This window comes from Balaenoptera ricei, chromosome 12, assembly GCF_028023285.1.
Source record: "Balaenoptera ricei isolate mBalRic1 chromosome 12, mBalRic1.hap2, whole genome shotgun sequence".
In the NCBI taxonomy this organism is placed as follows: Eukaryota; Metazoa; Chordata; class Mammalia; order Artiodactyla; family Balaenopteridae; genus Balaenoptera; species Balaenoptera ricei.
This window is the reverse complement of record NC_082650.1, coordinates 68,989,563-69,005,737: the sequence shown is the minus strand read 5'-3', so window position 1 is coordinate 69,005,737 and position 16,175 is coordinate 68,989,563. Positions and strand designations below refer to the sequence as shown.

The 16,175-nt window shown below is 40.5% G+C and overlaps 1 protein-coding gene across 2 annotated transcripts in view; it reads right to left on the bottom strand.

Annotated features, from left to right (window-relative positions):
• Positions 1–14,273, bottom strand: part of RNGTT (RNA guanylyltransferase and 5'-phosphatase) — a 242,395-nt gene extending 228,122 nt beyond the window's left edge. For both annotated transcript variants that reach the window (XM_059941605.1, XM_059941606.1), the window contains exons 1-4: positions 14,017–14,273; positions 4,935–5,044; positions 1,660–1,763; positions 1,481–1,569 (exon numbers count right to left, since the gene is read on the bottom strand). In XM_059941605.1, coding sequence (XP_059797588.1) covers positions 1,481–1,569; positions 1,660–1,763; positions 4,935–5,044; positions 14,017–14,080 — 367 coding nt within the window. In that variant the 5' untranslated portion in view covers positions 14,081–14,273. The remainder of the gene's footprint in view (positions 1–1,480; positions 1,570–1,659; positions 1,764–4,934; positions 5,045–14,016) is intronic.
• Positions 14,274–16,175: the final 1,902 nt, after the last annotated feature.

The window sequence follows — 16,175 nt, the reverse complement described above, 5'->3', positions numbered from 1 at the left end:
GTTCGCAGGAAAGTTGCTGATGTTTTCCTATTTATCTGTGTCCAAATATATCCCCTGAACTTTCCTACTATTCCTAAAATTTTTTCAGTTAATTCTCTGAATGGGGAAAATAGTAGCTGCTTAAAATTTTAAAAAAGAAGAAATCACAAAAGAAAATATATTAACAACAAAAGCTTTTAAATATTACCCAAAAAACTAAAAGGAATATGAATTGGAAAAAATTTCCAACAGTACATATAAGAAGTTAATTTATGGCATCTAACCATCAGGTGAAAAAATTATTCAACATACTGTGCTGAAACAAATGACTGACTATATAGAAAACATTTAAATTGGATCCTCAATTCAAACCATATGCCAATATAAATATCAGAAGGAACAAAGAACCAAAACTAAAAATCACAAACCTTAAAAATTCTAGACCACTCCTGGCAACATTTTTCGTAATAGCAAAAAGAACTGAAAATAACCCAAATGTCACTTTAAGTAATAATCATTTCAAGAAAATTTACTCATTTGTTACATTTATGTTTATTGGCTTCCTTCCCCCGCTTCCCCAACCCCCTTTTTTCTGTTTTCTCCCTGAGCTGTTCCAAGAGCCTGTACCTAGCAAAGAGTAGCAATCAATAAATATCTGCTGAAAGAACTGTCCATCAACAGGAAAGTGGATAAACTATAATACATTCATATAATGGAATACTACACAGCAGCAAATAAACAACAGTTACATACATCACCATGGGTCACTCCCAGAAACACAATACTGAGTGAAAAAAGAAAGGTTCAGAATGATACATACAATATAAAATTCAAAGTTATAAAAAATAAATATACATATAGTGTTTAAGATACAGTTTCCCAACAATACAACTGAAGAGGGGCAATTAGGGCTTTATCATGAAAAATTTTTAAATTACAAAAATACATTTATTTTGGGACTTCCCTAGTGGCACAGTGCCCAATGCAGGGGATACAGGTTCGATCCCTGGTCTGGGAGGATCCCACATGCCGTGGAGCAACTAAGCCCGTGTGCTGCAACTACTGAGCCTGCGCTCTAGAGCTCGCGAGCCACAACTACTAAGCCCGTGTGTCACAACTACTGAAGTCCGCGTGCCTAGAGCCCGTGCTCTGCAACAAGAGAAGCCACCACAATGAGAAGCCCACGCACCGCAGTGAAGTGTAGCCCCTGCTTGCCGCAACCACAGAAAGCCCACGCGCAGCAACGAAGACCCAATGCAGCCAAAAATAATGAACAAAGAAAATAACTTAATTTTTAAAAAAGAACATTTAAAAAATTCTTTAAAAAAAATACATTTATTTTATAGTTCACAGAAGTTATTCTACTACTTTAGTAAACGCTTCTTGGTGATGACTTAAAAGAGAAAAAAAAACTTCCATATCAACTCACTTGTAAAAAAGAAAAGGGAAACCCAATCACAAAAGAAAATATTCAATATTGGTAAAGTGAAGCCAAACATACCTATAAGCTCAGGCGGGTTTCTTTCATTAAACCGCTCACATAGACGAATAAATGTCTCGGTATTCTCCGTTGTAGGGCACTCGCCATGTCTAGTAATACAGAAACATTTTTTTTTTAAGAAGAGATTACAAATTTCAACAGAAGGTTTAAATATTAAGGAATCTTAATACATGACTTACCCTTTACACTGAAGTTTTATATATTTGATTCCTTCTTTTTCTATGTCATTTCTGTCATAGAATCTTGAAGTATTTGTCAGGTCCACCAACAAGCCCATTTTAACCTTAAAAATGAAAGAAAGAAAAAAGGACAGATTTACTGGTAACTGAATTTGTACCAAATCAAACTGACTAAATGGGAGTATTCCAGGCCAGTTCATTCAACTACACTAAGGGAGATTTTAGGTTCACTCTGCCAATGAACTATTAACAATGAAAGTATCACTTATCCAAGTCTTACTCAAGACATAGAACTTAGGCACTAATTAAAATAAATTAACCCCCAAACTAATGATGAAACAAGAACATAAGCAAAACAGACTCCACTTCAACATTACAGAAGTGTACCTAAAAAAGCAAACACTGATGTAGTTTCCTGCAGCTGTCACTCCACCTACGATTTACTAGACAAGAAGCTAGAACAGGGATATCACCTACCTGAAACACACCCCAACCAAAGCTCCAGGCACACAATAACCCAGCACTCCAAGCAGTCATCACTACAGCACATGTTAGGCAGTTAAACTCTCAAGTGAGTACACAGGGCAAAAAGTGTGTACAGTCAGAATTCCCTTGTAAATCCCTTAAATAATCAATAAAGAACAGTACACATGGCCGTATTTGTGCATCTCACTGAAGACTTACTCCCATTCCTCAGCCAGTTTTTCTTCCTGTATTGGAACAAAAATCATTATTTCTTCTGTTGAGCAGTAACTGAAGTAGCTGGCTTGTGTTAGGGGGCCACAGGTTTGAAAGATCTTGAACAACCAGAATCACATTCAGCCTTGAAAGATATGCACGCTGGAACTGAGCCAAGTAAAAGAACAGTCAATCCAAACATCTTCCACCTCATTCTGAAGTATATACTCTCTGAGAAGAATGGTAAGAGAAACAACCTGTACTTTTTAAACTGTTATTTTTCTCTTTTGTTGTTACTGCTTTTATTGAGTACCTATTGTTGCGTTTGCCTAAAGGAGACTGGTCTACATAATAATTCAACTCCATTGTTATGGGGGGGGGGGAATGGCAAAAACATTTAAATTTCATACATCACAAAACAGACAAAATTGTGCACTTCTAAAATATAACTAGCTGCCTTAATGTGCTCTATGGATTTCTCCAGGTTTCTTAGCTCATTTATGGGTAATAGACAGCTCTTCCAATCAAGCACCCTCTCACTTCCCCAGGAAATGTATTTTTGATGGCATTTTTTGTACTATCTGCACCCCTGGGCCTACTTCTCTTCTCTTCCCACATAGGCTTCTTCAGTGATCTTAATTCCTTCAGAGGATATGTATTGCCAAATGCAAAGATTTAGATGCCATACTACAGCTTTTCACTAGTTAGAATTAGAACCCATTTTGTTTGTCTTCAGGTCCAAAATAAGAAGTGAATGAAAAGTGGGGATGAGCAAGAAAATATGAATTTTCTAAATACATACGAATACTTTAGAAACCAAGAAACTGCACCGCATGACTTAGCTGCCCTGAGCCCATATATATGTATGTGTGTAAATGTGTGTCTGTGTGTGTGATGTGTCTGTGTGAATAATGTGTTTGGGTGTGAATGTGTCTGTCTGTATACACATATACTCATACATATTATTACATATACATAATTATTTTTCCTTATAGATTCCCAATCCATGAAATAAGGATAATTATAGTATCCACCTCATACAGTTGTTGTGAGATTTAAACGAAGTCCTTACTCTGTGCCAAGCACTATTCTGTGTGCTTTAAATGCACTAACTTTATTTGCAAGTGAGAAAACTAAAACATGAAGAGATTATGTAACTTGACCACAAAAGCTTAAGTGGCAAACCAGAAATCAAACCCAGGCTAATTAGTGCTAAGCCCAAGCTCTTAGCACTCTGCCTAGGAAATAGCTAATGCTCTATAAATGTTAACTATGACTTTCAAAATGTATATTAATAATGAAGATAAAAATTAAAAGTTTACAAGTAAGCTAAAATAAAAGATATAAACAAATAACGACCCAAAACTACACCAAGAATAGGGATGAGTAACAGGTTATCAAAAACTAAGTGGCATCTTTATCATCCCATAATAAGAGACTTGCACATAATGGGTACCAATATTTGTTGAATGTACTGAGAGAGCATACAATAACAGACCACCAAGAGTCTAAAATAGAAGAGAACAATGGTTGGTGTTATGGGTTGAATTATGCCCCCTAAAAACATATATTCAAGTCCTAACTCCCAGTACCTAATGTATAAATTCATGGTGGTAGTTACAGAACTATTCCTTCTCCACAAAGGAACTCCCTCATGCTACCCCTTTACCATCAGACCCTCTTCCCACCCCCACCCCTGTAGGCTGGCACCTGCTAACTTGTTCTCTATCTCGGTAGAGAAGAGATAGAGAGTTCTGTATATAGAATTCTATGTACTATTTTTGCAACTTCCTCTGAGTCAGTTAATTATTTCAAAATAAAAGTTTTATTTTAAAAAGCCACCTGTAGGGGCTTCCCTGGTGGCACAGTGGTTAAGAATCCGCCCGCCGGGCTTCCCTGGTGGTGCAGTGGTTGAGAATCTGCCTGCCAACGCAGGGGACACGGGTTCGAGCCCTGGTCCGCGGAGCAACTGGGCCCGTGAGCCACAATTACTGAGCCTGCGTGTCTGGAGCCTGTGCTCCGCAACAAGAGAGGCCGCGATAGTGAGAGGCCCGCGCACCGCGATGAAGAGTGGCCCCCACTTGCCGCAACTGGAGAAGGCCCTCGCACAGAAACGAAGACCCAACACAGCCATAAATAAATAAATAAATAATAAAATTTAAATAATAAAAATTAAAAAATTTTTTTTAAAAAAAGAATCCGCCTGCCAAGGCAGGGGACACGGGTTCAAGCCCTGGTCCGGGAAGATCCCACATGCCTCAGAGCAACTAAGCCCATGCACCACAACTACTGAGCCTGCGCTCTAGAGCCCGCGATCCACAACTACTGAGCCTGTATGCCACAACTACTGAAGCCTGCGTGCCTAGAGCCTGTGCTCCGCAACGAGAGAAGCCACTGCAATGAGAAGCCCACGCACCACAACGAAGAGTAGCCCCCGCTCGCCGCAACTAGAAAAAGCCTGCGCGCAGCAACAAAGACCCAATTCATCCCAAAATAAATAAATAAATAAATAAATTTTTAAAAAATAAAAAGCCACCTGTAGAACAAGAAAGGGATAAAGTATGTTAAATCAACATCAAAAATGTTTTGTTTCTTACCTTCAGACTCTTCAGATAATTTGAAAGCATACTGGGATGGAACCGATTTTCTTCAGCAACTTGACTGTCATATCTTGGTCCTAACATTGTCTTCAGAGGTAAAAATCTTCCTAAATAACATGAAGATAGGTAATAATTTTCAATAATGAAAATGTTCCAGGTTAAAACTCTATAATTAGCAATTCTCAAAATCACTTTCTTACAATGTTTTAAATGGAATTTAAAAGAGCATTCGTGAAATATTCTCAACCTACACCATATTTTCAAAAGGCACTGCCTTGTAACTTTTAAAGACAACATAAATTCTAGAAATTGATAATCAAATATAATAGCAAAAGAAAAAATTACCAGTGAATGGAACTTCCACAAAGACTCTTAAGTTCTAAACCACTACATTAAAAAGTTATTGCCTTAAAAGCTTTAAAGATATAGCCCTAGAAAACTGATAATGAACTGAGTTAAATCAATTCTTTGAAATTCCTATCATACTTTTTTAATATGAAATTGGAACTTTCTCCATCTTATAACCTTATCCTACATCTCAGGAGAAGGATCATGCTGAGAAGCATACTAACCAAAATCACACTCCAAATGTATCAGTGATTCTAATTTCAGCAAGACTGACTGACTTTTGGCCTTTTTTTTTTCCTGAATCACCATATAAACACAGGGGAAGTCATCTTTTAAAATCACCTATTTTAGCTGATTTATATTATAAAATCAGTAAGAATAAATATCTACCTAAAACAATATCTAAGTGAAGTCTTAACATCTGTCCAGAGGTTTTAAACAAAATTCATAAAAAGATCATTTTTTTCTATTTTTATTTTCTACAAAACCAATCAAGATCACCAGTAACCTCCATGTTGCTAAGTCCAATGGTCAACTCTCAGTTCTCAAATAATTGATCATTTTTTAATTCAAGAGGGAGCTCTTGAATCACTTTTTTCACGTGGCTTCCAGGACACTACATCCTCCTGTTTTCCTCCCCTCTCTCTGGCCTCTCCTTCTCAGCCTGCTTTACTGGCTCCTCTTTATCTCCCTGGCCCGTCTATGTTTTGTCCCAGGGCTGTGTCCTTGCACCTCCTTTCTAACTACATTCACTACCTTGGTGTCTCATCTAGTCTCACAGCTTTAAAAGCCATCAGTGTGCTAATGACGGACAAATGTGTATCTCCAGGCCAAACCTCTCCCCTAACTCTAGAATCAAATATCAAATTGCCTACCTGACTTAGTCTCTACTTGATGTCTAAAAGACATCTGAGACTTGATATCCAAATCTGAGCTCTCAATCTTCAAACTCCTCTCATGGTCTTCCCCATCTCAGCAAACGGTAACACCATTTTTTTAGTAGCTCAGGCCAAAACCTTTGGCGTTATCCTTGACCCCTCTCTTTCTTACACACCCCACACCCAATCCATCAGCAAATCCTATCAGATCTCTCTTCAGAATATATCCAGGATCTGACCACTTCTCACCACTTCTACCATCATCTCACCTAGATTATTATGCTTCATTTAGTTTATTTAACAGATATTTAATAAGTGCCTATTATGTACCAGGCATTATTCTAGGTGCACAGACTATATCAGTGAAAAGAAAAAAACAAACAGATAAAAATTCCTGCCCTCATGAAGCCTATATTCTATTAGGTAAAGATAAACCACAAACAATGAACATAATAAATAATAATATGGTACATCAGAAGTTTCATCCCACTAGACCTCTCTCCTTCTCACTGACGTCTCAGAGGTCTGATTCTCTTTCCTCTACATACCCTTAACCTCCGTGCTCCTCCCCAGCTGCTCAGTCACACTCTCCTGAGAAAAACCCAGACCTCGATAAACCCAACCACCTGATTTCTTTGGGCCTACACCTACACAGCTCAAGGCTCCTAGAGAAAATCTCAGAGCACAGCAGAACGGTGACAATACAAATCATAATCATCAATCTCAAAGGCAGTCCTACGTTTCACATCTTTTCCTCATTCATAAAATATACCAAGCTCCCCTACCCACTCCTCACCTGATGGCTTTGTGTTATAGCGTACTGAAAAGAAAAAGTAGAAAGAAGCAACTTTATATGTTTAACACATATCAAACAATGTTTAAAACATTTTACATAGATTTATTCATTTACTCCTAACATAAACATATGTAATGTTATTATCCCCATTTTACAGATGAGGAAACCAAGGCAAGAGAGATTAAGTAACTTGCCCATTGTCATGCTTCTGGTAAATGAGAGAACAGTGATCCAAACCCAGGTGACCTGGATATAGGGTCCATGGAAATAATTGCTATTCAACAATGCCTCTCCACCAGCAGGTAGAAACTTGCCTCACCTTTGCAGTTATAAACCTTTCTGTATCTGAGTCCATTTTCTCTTTCATCCCCTGTCCTTACTCCCATTAAAGGCAAATCCCCTCCCTTCTGCTCTGGATTCTTTCCATTTTGCACTCACAAGGACCATCAATCAACTCTTCCTCCCTTCCATGTTGCTACCAACTTTTCTAGTATCTTAACATCTCAGCAGCATCTCATACATCTGGCAACTCCTTCCTTCTTGACAAATTCTCTTGGCTTCCATATCACCATACTCCTTTAGTTTCTACCACCCACCTAACACCACCCCCAATTTCTAGCTATTCTTTCTCAACTCCTTTGTTCCCTCTACCCAATTTCTTTCTTTTTCTTTTTCTTTTTTTTAGTTGCGGCACACGGGATCTTTAGCTGTAGCATGCGAACTCTTAGTTGCAGCATGTGGGATCTAGTTCCCTGACCAGGGATCAAACACGGGGCCCCGGAGTCTTAGCCACTGGACCACCAGGGAAGTCCCTATCCAACTTCTAAATGGCAGGTTTTGGTAAGGGGCGGTTCCACCCTGGGCCTTGTCTTCTACTCTTTCTACATTCTCTGCCTGAAAGGTCTTTTCCACTGCCATGGCAGAAACAATGCTATCTGCTCACCAAACTCCATTTATTTTCCTCTTTCGCGGCACGCAGGAAGACTACCATTTCTCAGCTTCTCTTGTAATTTGGTGAGGGCCATATGACTGGACTCTGACCAATGGGATATGCGCAGGAGTGAGATATAACACCACCCCAAGAGCACCCACTCCTGCTCTTCCCCTTCCATGGCAACCTTGCAGGTCATATGTTTAAGAGGACCGCACCACAAGATGGGAAGAGCCCAGAGAGTCACCACTTGGAGAAGAGTTGCCCAGGAAAGCTGCCTGACACACAATGCATTGTGATATGAGCAAGAAATAAACATAGTATGTTGACTGGAACCCTTGAGTTTGGGGAGTTGTTTGTCAGAGAAACTAGCATTACTTATCCTGACTAATCAAATACCATGTCTTTAAATATTGTCTTTTTGCTGACTATCCTTAAATGTACATCTCCAACTCAAACTTGTTTGAATTCCAAACCATATATCCAACTGTGTACTCAACATCTCTACCTGAGCAATCAGGATCTTTTTTTTTTTTAACATCTTTATTGGAGTATAACTGCTTTACAATGGTGTGTTAAGTTTCTGCTGTATAACAAAGTGATTCAGCTAGTATACATATATCCCCATATCCCCTCCCTCTTGTGGCTCCCTCCCACCCTCCCGATCCCACCCCTCTAGGTGGTCACAAAGCACCGAGCTGATCTCCCTGTGCTATGCAGCTGCTTCCCACCAGCTATCTATTTTACATTTGGTAGTGTATATATGTCAGTGCTACTCTCTCACTTCATCCCAGCTTGCCCTTCCCCCTCCCCGCATCCTCAAGTCCATTCTCTACGTCTGCACCTTTATTCCTGTCCTGCCCCTAGGTTCTTCAGAACCATTTTGGTTTTTTTTTAGATTCCATATGTATGTGTTAGCGTACGGTATTTATTTTTCTCTTTCTGACTTACTTCACTCTGTATGACAGACTCTAGGTCTATCCACCTTACTACAAATAACTCAATTTCGTTTCTTTTTATGGCTGAGTAATATTCCTTTGTATGTATGTGCTACATCTTCTTTATCCATTCATCTGTCAATGGACACATAGCTTGCTTCCGTGTCCTGGCTATTGTAAAGAGTGCTGCAATGAACATTGTGGTACATGACTCTTTTTGAATTATGGTTTTCTCAGGGTATATGCCCAGTAGTGGGATTGCTGGGTCGAATGGTAGTTCTATTTTTAGTTTTTTAAGGAACCTCCATACTGTTGTCCATAGTGGCTGTATCAATTTACATTCCCACTAACAGTGCAAGGGGTTCCCTTTTCTCCACACCCTCTCCAGCATTTAAGCAATCAGGATTTTAATACTTCTTCCTACCTGCTTTCCCCCACAATAAGCCCTAATGGTACCAATCATCCCACTGCATAAGCAGAAACTTGGGACTAAGTTTTGACTCTCTTTATCTCATTCTAAATCCAACACCAAGTCCCGTCTATTTTCCCTCTTTAATATCTCTCAAATCAGCTTACTACTCTTCGACTCTACTTCTAAACCATCACCATTATCTTTCACTTGAACTACCATGACAAGCTCCTAACTAACCTCGCCACTTCCATCCTTGTCTCTTTCATTAAACACAGAGCAATCAAAGTAAGCTTCTTTAAACTGAAGTCAAATCATCTGACCCCAATGCTTAAGAAATGGTAATGGTTTGCCAGTGCACTGTGAAAGTATATAAATATTAAAACCCGTTATCACACTCTAAGCCTATACGATCTGGCTCATACTCTCCACCCTCACATCCATATCCTCACTTTCAGTATGAGATCTCTCCCCCAACAGAAAACCTTCAAAAAAACAAAACAACAAAAAACAAAAGCGACACTCTATCTAGCAAACTTCTATTTATTCATGTTAATGCATATATACCTCCCTCTGGGAAGCCTTCCCTGATCCCCTTCTTCTTCCCTAACGTCAAGATTTATTATCTCTAGTATCCCATAATATTCTATAATAGAGTCATTATTGACCTTGTTAAAACAGAACTGTGTTTAAAAATGATGGTTTGCTACTCACAAAATTATGTGCTCTTTAAGGTGGGGGACTATATCTTAATCATCTCCCAAGTCCCAAAAACCAGCACAAAGTATATACAAATATTTGCTAAGTAAAATGTCTTCAAAGTCATCACTATTATCATAAGACTGAATCATATTTATAGTCCCACAGTTAGTTCCCAGGAGGTTCTTTATGCATAGTACATACAAAATAATTTTATGGTGAATAATCAGAAGTTTGTTTTCTTCCAAGTGTTCACCTGAAATCTATCACTCAGAAGCAGGAAAAAAGAATTCTTCAGAAATAAAGCTTGGCCCTATCTCCAGGTACTCTCTCACTAGAAGTCTGGTTTAATTAGAGAAGGTGACTTCAGAGTGGGACAAATTACTATTTATAATTAGTACCATCTTCTTTCTGATTCAGAAAAATTATGAACTTCTAGTACTAATAAGATTCATCCTAATGTTTACAATGAGAAAATTTAAGCAGTCATAACACATTTTCCTAAATATGCAAAATATCAAAGAAATTATACAGTAAGCATAAATTACTTTTCTAATCAGAAAAAAAAAAAGAGGAAGAAAATAGGAGGTAGAAACTGGGAATGTGAATGATTCCTTATTTTTCTCTAACGCTTGCAAGAATATAGCTAGCATTTCTTATTCTACCACTATAAAACACTGCCAACCCTACATTATCTAAAATACACAATGTGTCATGAACACTTCTAGGACAGAAATGTTAGAGAGATCAAATTTTAAGGGAAATTTAGAAAGACTTATCAAGAATTTTATGTTGTATTCACCTTACTTTCTAATAAGGATCACAAGCCAAAGCAGAATTGATTACCAGTGAAGATCCAGTTTGGTTGTCAGGAGGGCTGAGGTTCTTTTCAGGGCCCGCAACTGCTCAGATTAGGTGAGCTTAGTGACTCACTGATCACAGTAATTAAGAGTCTATGTTTTGGGGGTCGAAATACTGCAATACAATAAAAAAGGAGTAACTTTTTATTCCTGACCCTTCATCTCCAGGAGAGGGAGGAAAAAAAAAAGCACACAACTCTATTTCTTAGAGAAGTATTAAGCTGCCTGGAGCTTCGCACCTTATCTGCTGCTGTCCGCCCCCAGTCAGTACCACATTTGTCTCATTCATCTAGGAAAAAGTCAGTATTCTGATATTTGTCATTGTCATCTGCAGATTATATTAAAATTCTGATTTTAAAACTGTTTTTCTAATTCCAAATAAAAAATATTCACTGGGACAAGACCTTCTTTATGATTTTGTTTTTCTCACCAATCAGTGTAGCAGGTAACTCTAATGAAAGGATCCAGGAAACATGCTCCAGGTTTAAAAAAAAGCTAGACATCTAAGTTTAGAGGTTTCTTCATAACTCCATAGAGAAAGCCACATGCAAAAAGAAAGGATTCAACACTAAGTTAGAGATGGCAAGGGAAAAAAAGTCAAAATGTCTGAAGAGTGAGACGAATTGTAATCAATTCATCTGAAGAAAGTACAATGACTATCAAGCACAAGTGAAAATGCCTATAAAAATGGTTAGAACGTAAAGAAAATTATTCATTTTTGTTAAGGAAAAACATTTCCTCACCCCAAGGCTTGCTTAGATTATGTTTTATCCATCATTTATATGGCTTTATTGACTGAGGATTTTATATAAAATGTGAAGAAAAGCTGACAAACTAGAAGAACCAGAAAACCTGAATTAAAAAATGACTAGAGAATCTTCTCTTACAACAACTTAAAATAACTAGGCTGGGACTCCCCTTGTGGTGCAGTAGTTAAGAATTCGCCTGTCAATGCAGGGAACACGGGTTCGAGCCCTGGTCCCGGAGGATCCCACATGTCGTGGAGCAACTAGGCCCGTTCACCACAACTACTGAGCCTGTGCTCTGGAGCCCTGGAGCCGCAACTGCTGGGCCTGTGTGCCACAACTGCTGAAGCCCGCGCACCTGGAGCCCATGCTCTGCAACAGGAGAGGCCACCACAATGAGAAGCCTGCATACTGCAAGGAAGAGTAGTCCCCACTAGCCACAACTAGAGAAAGCCCGCGCGCAGCAACGAAAACCCAACGCAGCCAAAAATAAATAAATAAATAAATAAATAAATAAATAAATAAAATTTTAAAAATTAATTAACTAATTAATTAAAATAACTAGGCAGACATACTATAGCTGTGTACATAATTAGTAAGTATGCGTAGCTCACTACAAAATCTTTTAATTTTGTTTCAAAACACCTTCTAGAAAAAGCATTAAGTTGGAGTTAGTTAAAATTTAAAACTTTAACTCTTCAAAAGAAACTTTTAAGAGAATGAAAAGGCAAGCCACAGATGGCAGAAAAGACTTTTAAAAGCATATAGTCAACAAAGGATTTGTATTTACAATACATAAAGAACACTAACAACTCAAAAATAAAATAAACAACCAAATTTTAAAAATCAGCAAAAGATTTGGACACTTTGCAAAAGAAGATATGTGAATTGCCAGGAAGCACGTGAAAAGATGCTCAACATCAAACCACAGTAAGACAATACTAAGCACCTATTAGAATGGGTAAAATTTAAAAGACTGATCAAATCAAGTGTTACAGAGGATGTGGAGCAAACAGAATTCTCATATACTGATTGCAGGAATGCAAAATGTTATGACTTGGAAAAAAGTTTGGCAGTTTTTTAAAAGGTTAAACTTACACCTACCACGCGATGCATTCCTCTCCTAGAGATTTACACAGGGGAAATGAAAGCATATGTCCATACAAAGAACTGCACATGAATATTCATAGCAAGTTAGTATGCAACAGCCAAAAACTGGAAACAACCCAAAGGACCATCAAGAAGTGAATGGACTTGGGCTTCCCTGGTGGCGCAGTGGTTGAGAATCTGCCTGCTAATGCAGGGGACACGGGTTCGAGCCCTGGTCTGGGAGGATCCCACAGGCCGCGGAGCAACTAGGCCCGTGAGCCACAACTACTGAGCCTGCGCGCCTGGAGCCCGTGCTCCGCAGCAAGAGAGGCCACGACAGTGAGAGGCCTGCGCACCGCGATGAAGAGTGGCCCCCGCTTGCCACAACTAGAGAAAGCCCTCGCACAGAAACGAAGACCCAACACAGCCAAAAATAAATAAATTAATTAAAACATCACCCTTGTGTCTACTACTGAAAAATGACAGTAGCTCAAGATTTAAAAAAAAAAAAAAAAAGTGAATGGACAAACTAATTTAAACTGGTGTATCCATAACAATGGAATACTACTCGGCAGTAAAAAGGGATGGGCTATTGATACATACAAGCACAGCGTGAAAATCTCAAAATAATAAGGCTGAGTTAAAGAAGCCAGAGACCTCCCCCCACAAAAAGAGTATGTTTCCATTTATTTTAAAAATTATACAAAATGCAAACTAAAGCTATAGTGACAGAAAGCAAATCACTGGTTGCCTGAGGGAGGGAGGGATTACAAAGGGCAGGAGGAAACCTGGAGTGGTAATGATTGTGTTTACTATCTTGATTGTGTTTCACAGGGGTGGGGGTGTGCGCCTGTGGTCCAAATTTATCAAACTGTACACTTTCAAACTGTACATCTTAAATTTAAAGTCTGTTGTGTCAAACTCAAAGATGAAAAAGTCCTCAATTAAGAATCATTTACAAAACAAAACAAAACAAAACAAAAACCTCCAGTCTCAGTGTGGATGAATTTCACCGCTGGGAACTGCCCCTCCCTTTAGCCTTCCTCTCAAGACCGACACTTGTCCCTTCCCCTTCCGAGAACCCTCAAAGGTTTACAAAACTCCTGACTAAGCTTCAAAGTATTATTACCCACTGGGTTCTTGGGTCCTCAGCTCCTGCCACACAAAGCTCCTATCTACCTTCCCGCTCGCAATATTTAGCCTTACTGAAGAGTGACAAGTGCCCCCACTGCCTCCAGTCCAGGTTCCCAAACACTCATCCACGAAGCTTCAACGGGCCGAGCACGTCTGGGTCCTCAAACACCACTACCGAAAACTGCGCCCCCCTCAGCCCACCCCCGGACCCGCAGGTGCGCGGGGACTCGAACACCCCCCGTCCCGGTTACCTGCCACCGGCTGGCCGCGCCGCGGACAGTTTAGCCACCGCGGGGGAATCTTGTTGTGAGCCATGTCTTGGGGCCGTGAACAGCCGCCCCCTCCACCAACGCTCGCCGCGCCGCCGCCGCCGCCGCCTCCTCGCGTTCCGCTCTGCACCCGAGGTCCGAGGTACCCGAATCCCGGCCGGCGTCCGAACCCCAGCCGCCTGGACCTGGGTAATGTCAGCAGTGGCGCGCCACTTCCATTCAGGCTCAACTCTAAACGAGCCCACAATGCACCGCTACTTCCGCCCCAAAAGCCCCACCCCCTTCTTTCCGAGGTCAGAGGTGAAGACAGACGCTGGCGAAAGGATGGGAAGGAGTTAAGGCCAAGGCGAATGGGAGGGGCGGGTCTTCCCTCGCCCCGCCCCGCCCCGCCCCGCCCAGACCCAAAGAGCTCTCAGGGCAGCTTTGCACATGCGCAGCTGCCGTAGTATTGGGAACCAGGAGCGGCGCTCATATACTTTTTCCATAGACTGCCGATGGAAACCCCAGAGAGTGAAAGGAAACCAATCGTCTTTCCACACGTACACTGGTCCGCAGATTCCATAAAGGAATCTGTTTTACTGACGAAAGGGGCCATCCCACCGCCGTCATAGCTCAAGAACCTGATAGCCCTTTTTCGGCCAAATTTGATGTCCCGGCAGGATCTGGGTTTGAATGGGAATTTGGAAAGTTCCTCCTGACGTGGATTAGGGGAACAAGCTTTAGAGAAATTCTAAGAGCGAGAGATTGGAGCACCAGAAATGAGGAATTTCTCTTTGGGGGAGTACTTCTGGGGATCCATGAAACATCTGAAATTAATCTCAAAACATTTTTTATGAGTTTTGTTTGTACACTTCTGGAGCAAAGTTTTATAGCGTATTTGGGAGTCTCAGAATTACCAACTAAAGTGTGTAATTGGCAAAGGCAGGAATTGCCCAGTGGAGTACCACTACCTGTTGGTGTTCTCATTTGCCTTACCAAACAAACGGTCTTTCCCTTCCAGTTAAGCAGGGGCGATTGGGAGTGTTTTCTAAACTATGTCCTGTAGTAAGACTTTCTGTAGTTAATAGACTAATTTAAAGTATTCAATATAAAGCTGGGTGCTGGCAAATTAGTTATAATGTAGCAGTTCGGCTTTAACTACCAGTGATGTGTTTGAACTGCAAGAGTGTGAGGTTTGGGAGAATGCATTTTAAACTTACGGGACAGCTCAGCCCCTGAATGCCTGGACCCTCTCAGTAAGATCAGAATTCTCCCTTGAAATAGAGAGGGCCCAATGGCTCTCTCTCTGAGAGAGACTGAGTTAGGTCACACTCCTGGTCTGTCCTGCTGTTACATCTGCTGAGACCTTTTAGTGAAAGTATCACTCCTCTGCTGATAAGACAAGATAAGACTGTTGCCTTACAAATCAGCAATCTGCCCAAATGATGCCCAATTCTCTTCTCTGCTGGCAGGGGAAAGTTGGTACCAGACCCAGAGTGGTAAAATGTTTGATCCCCCAAATCTCCAAGGATGGAAAAGGTGAGCCTGGTCCTGGGAAAGTATTTCACTTTCCCCTTCTGGGGATGACTCCCCTTGGAGACTGTCCTTCTCACACACTGTGTCCACCTAGGGAGCTCAGTACTAGGCACAGGGAATGCTTCGCAGAGGCTTCACACCGCCGATGGGCAGCTGTTATTTGTTGTTAAGGCAGCAGTGTGTGCTTAATTTTTACACCACTATCCAGTTATGCCTTCTCTTTTCTTTTAAAGATTTTTTTTTGATGTGGACAATTTTTAAAGTCTTTATTGAATTTGTTACCATATTGCTTCTGTTTTATGTTTTTGGTTTTTTGGCCGCAAGGCATGTGGGATCTTAGCTCCCCAACCAGGGATGGAACCCACACCCCCCTGCATTGGAAGGCGAAGTCTTAACCACTGGACCGCCAGGGAAGTCCCCAGTTATGCCCTCTTTATCCTTAGTGCCAACAGACCCAGAGGACCCTGTGGTTCCCTTCTGCCCACAATAAAGGGCAGAGTAGGACAGTGGCATCCAAGTGAGAGGGCAATTTCTCCCATTTCTCCCTACCAGGAGTCCTTCGCCTGATGGGTACTTCTGCCAGCATCACTCCCACTCCAACATCTCTGCTATCCTTCAAGAAGAAA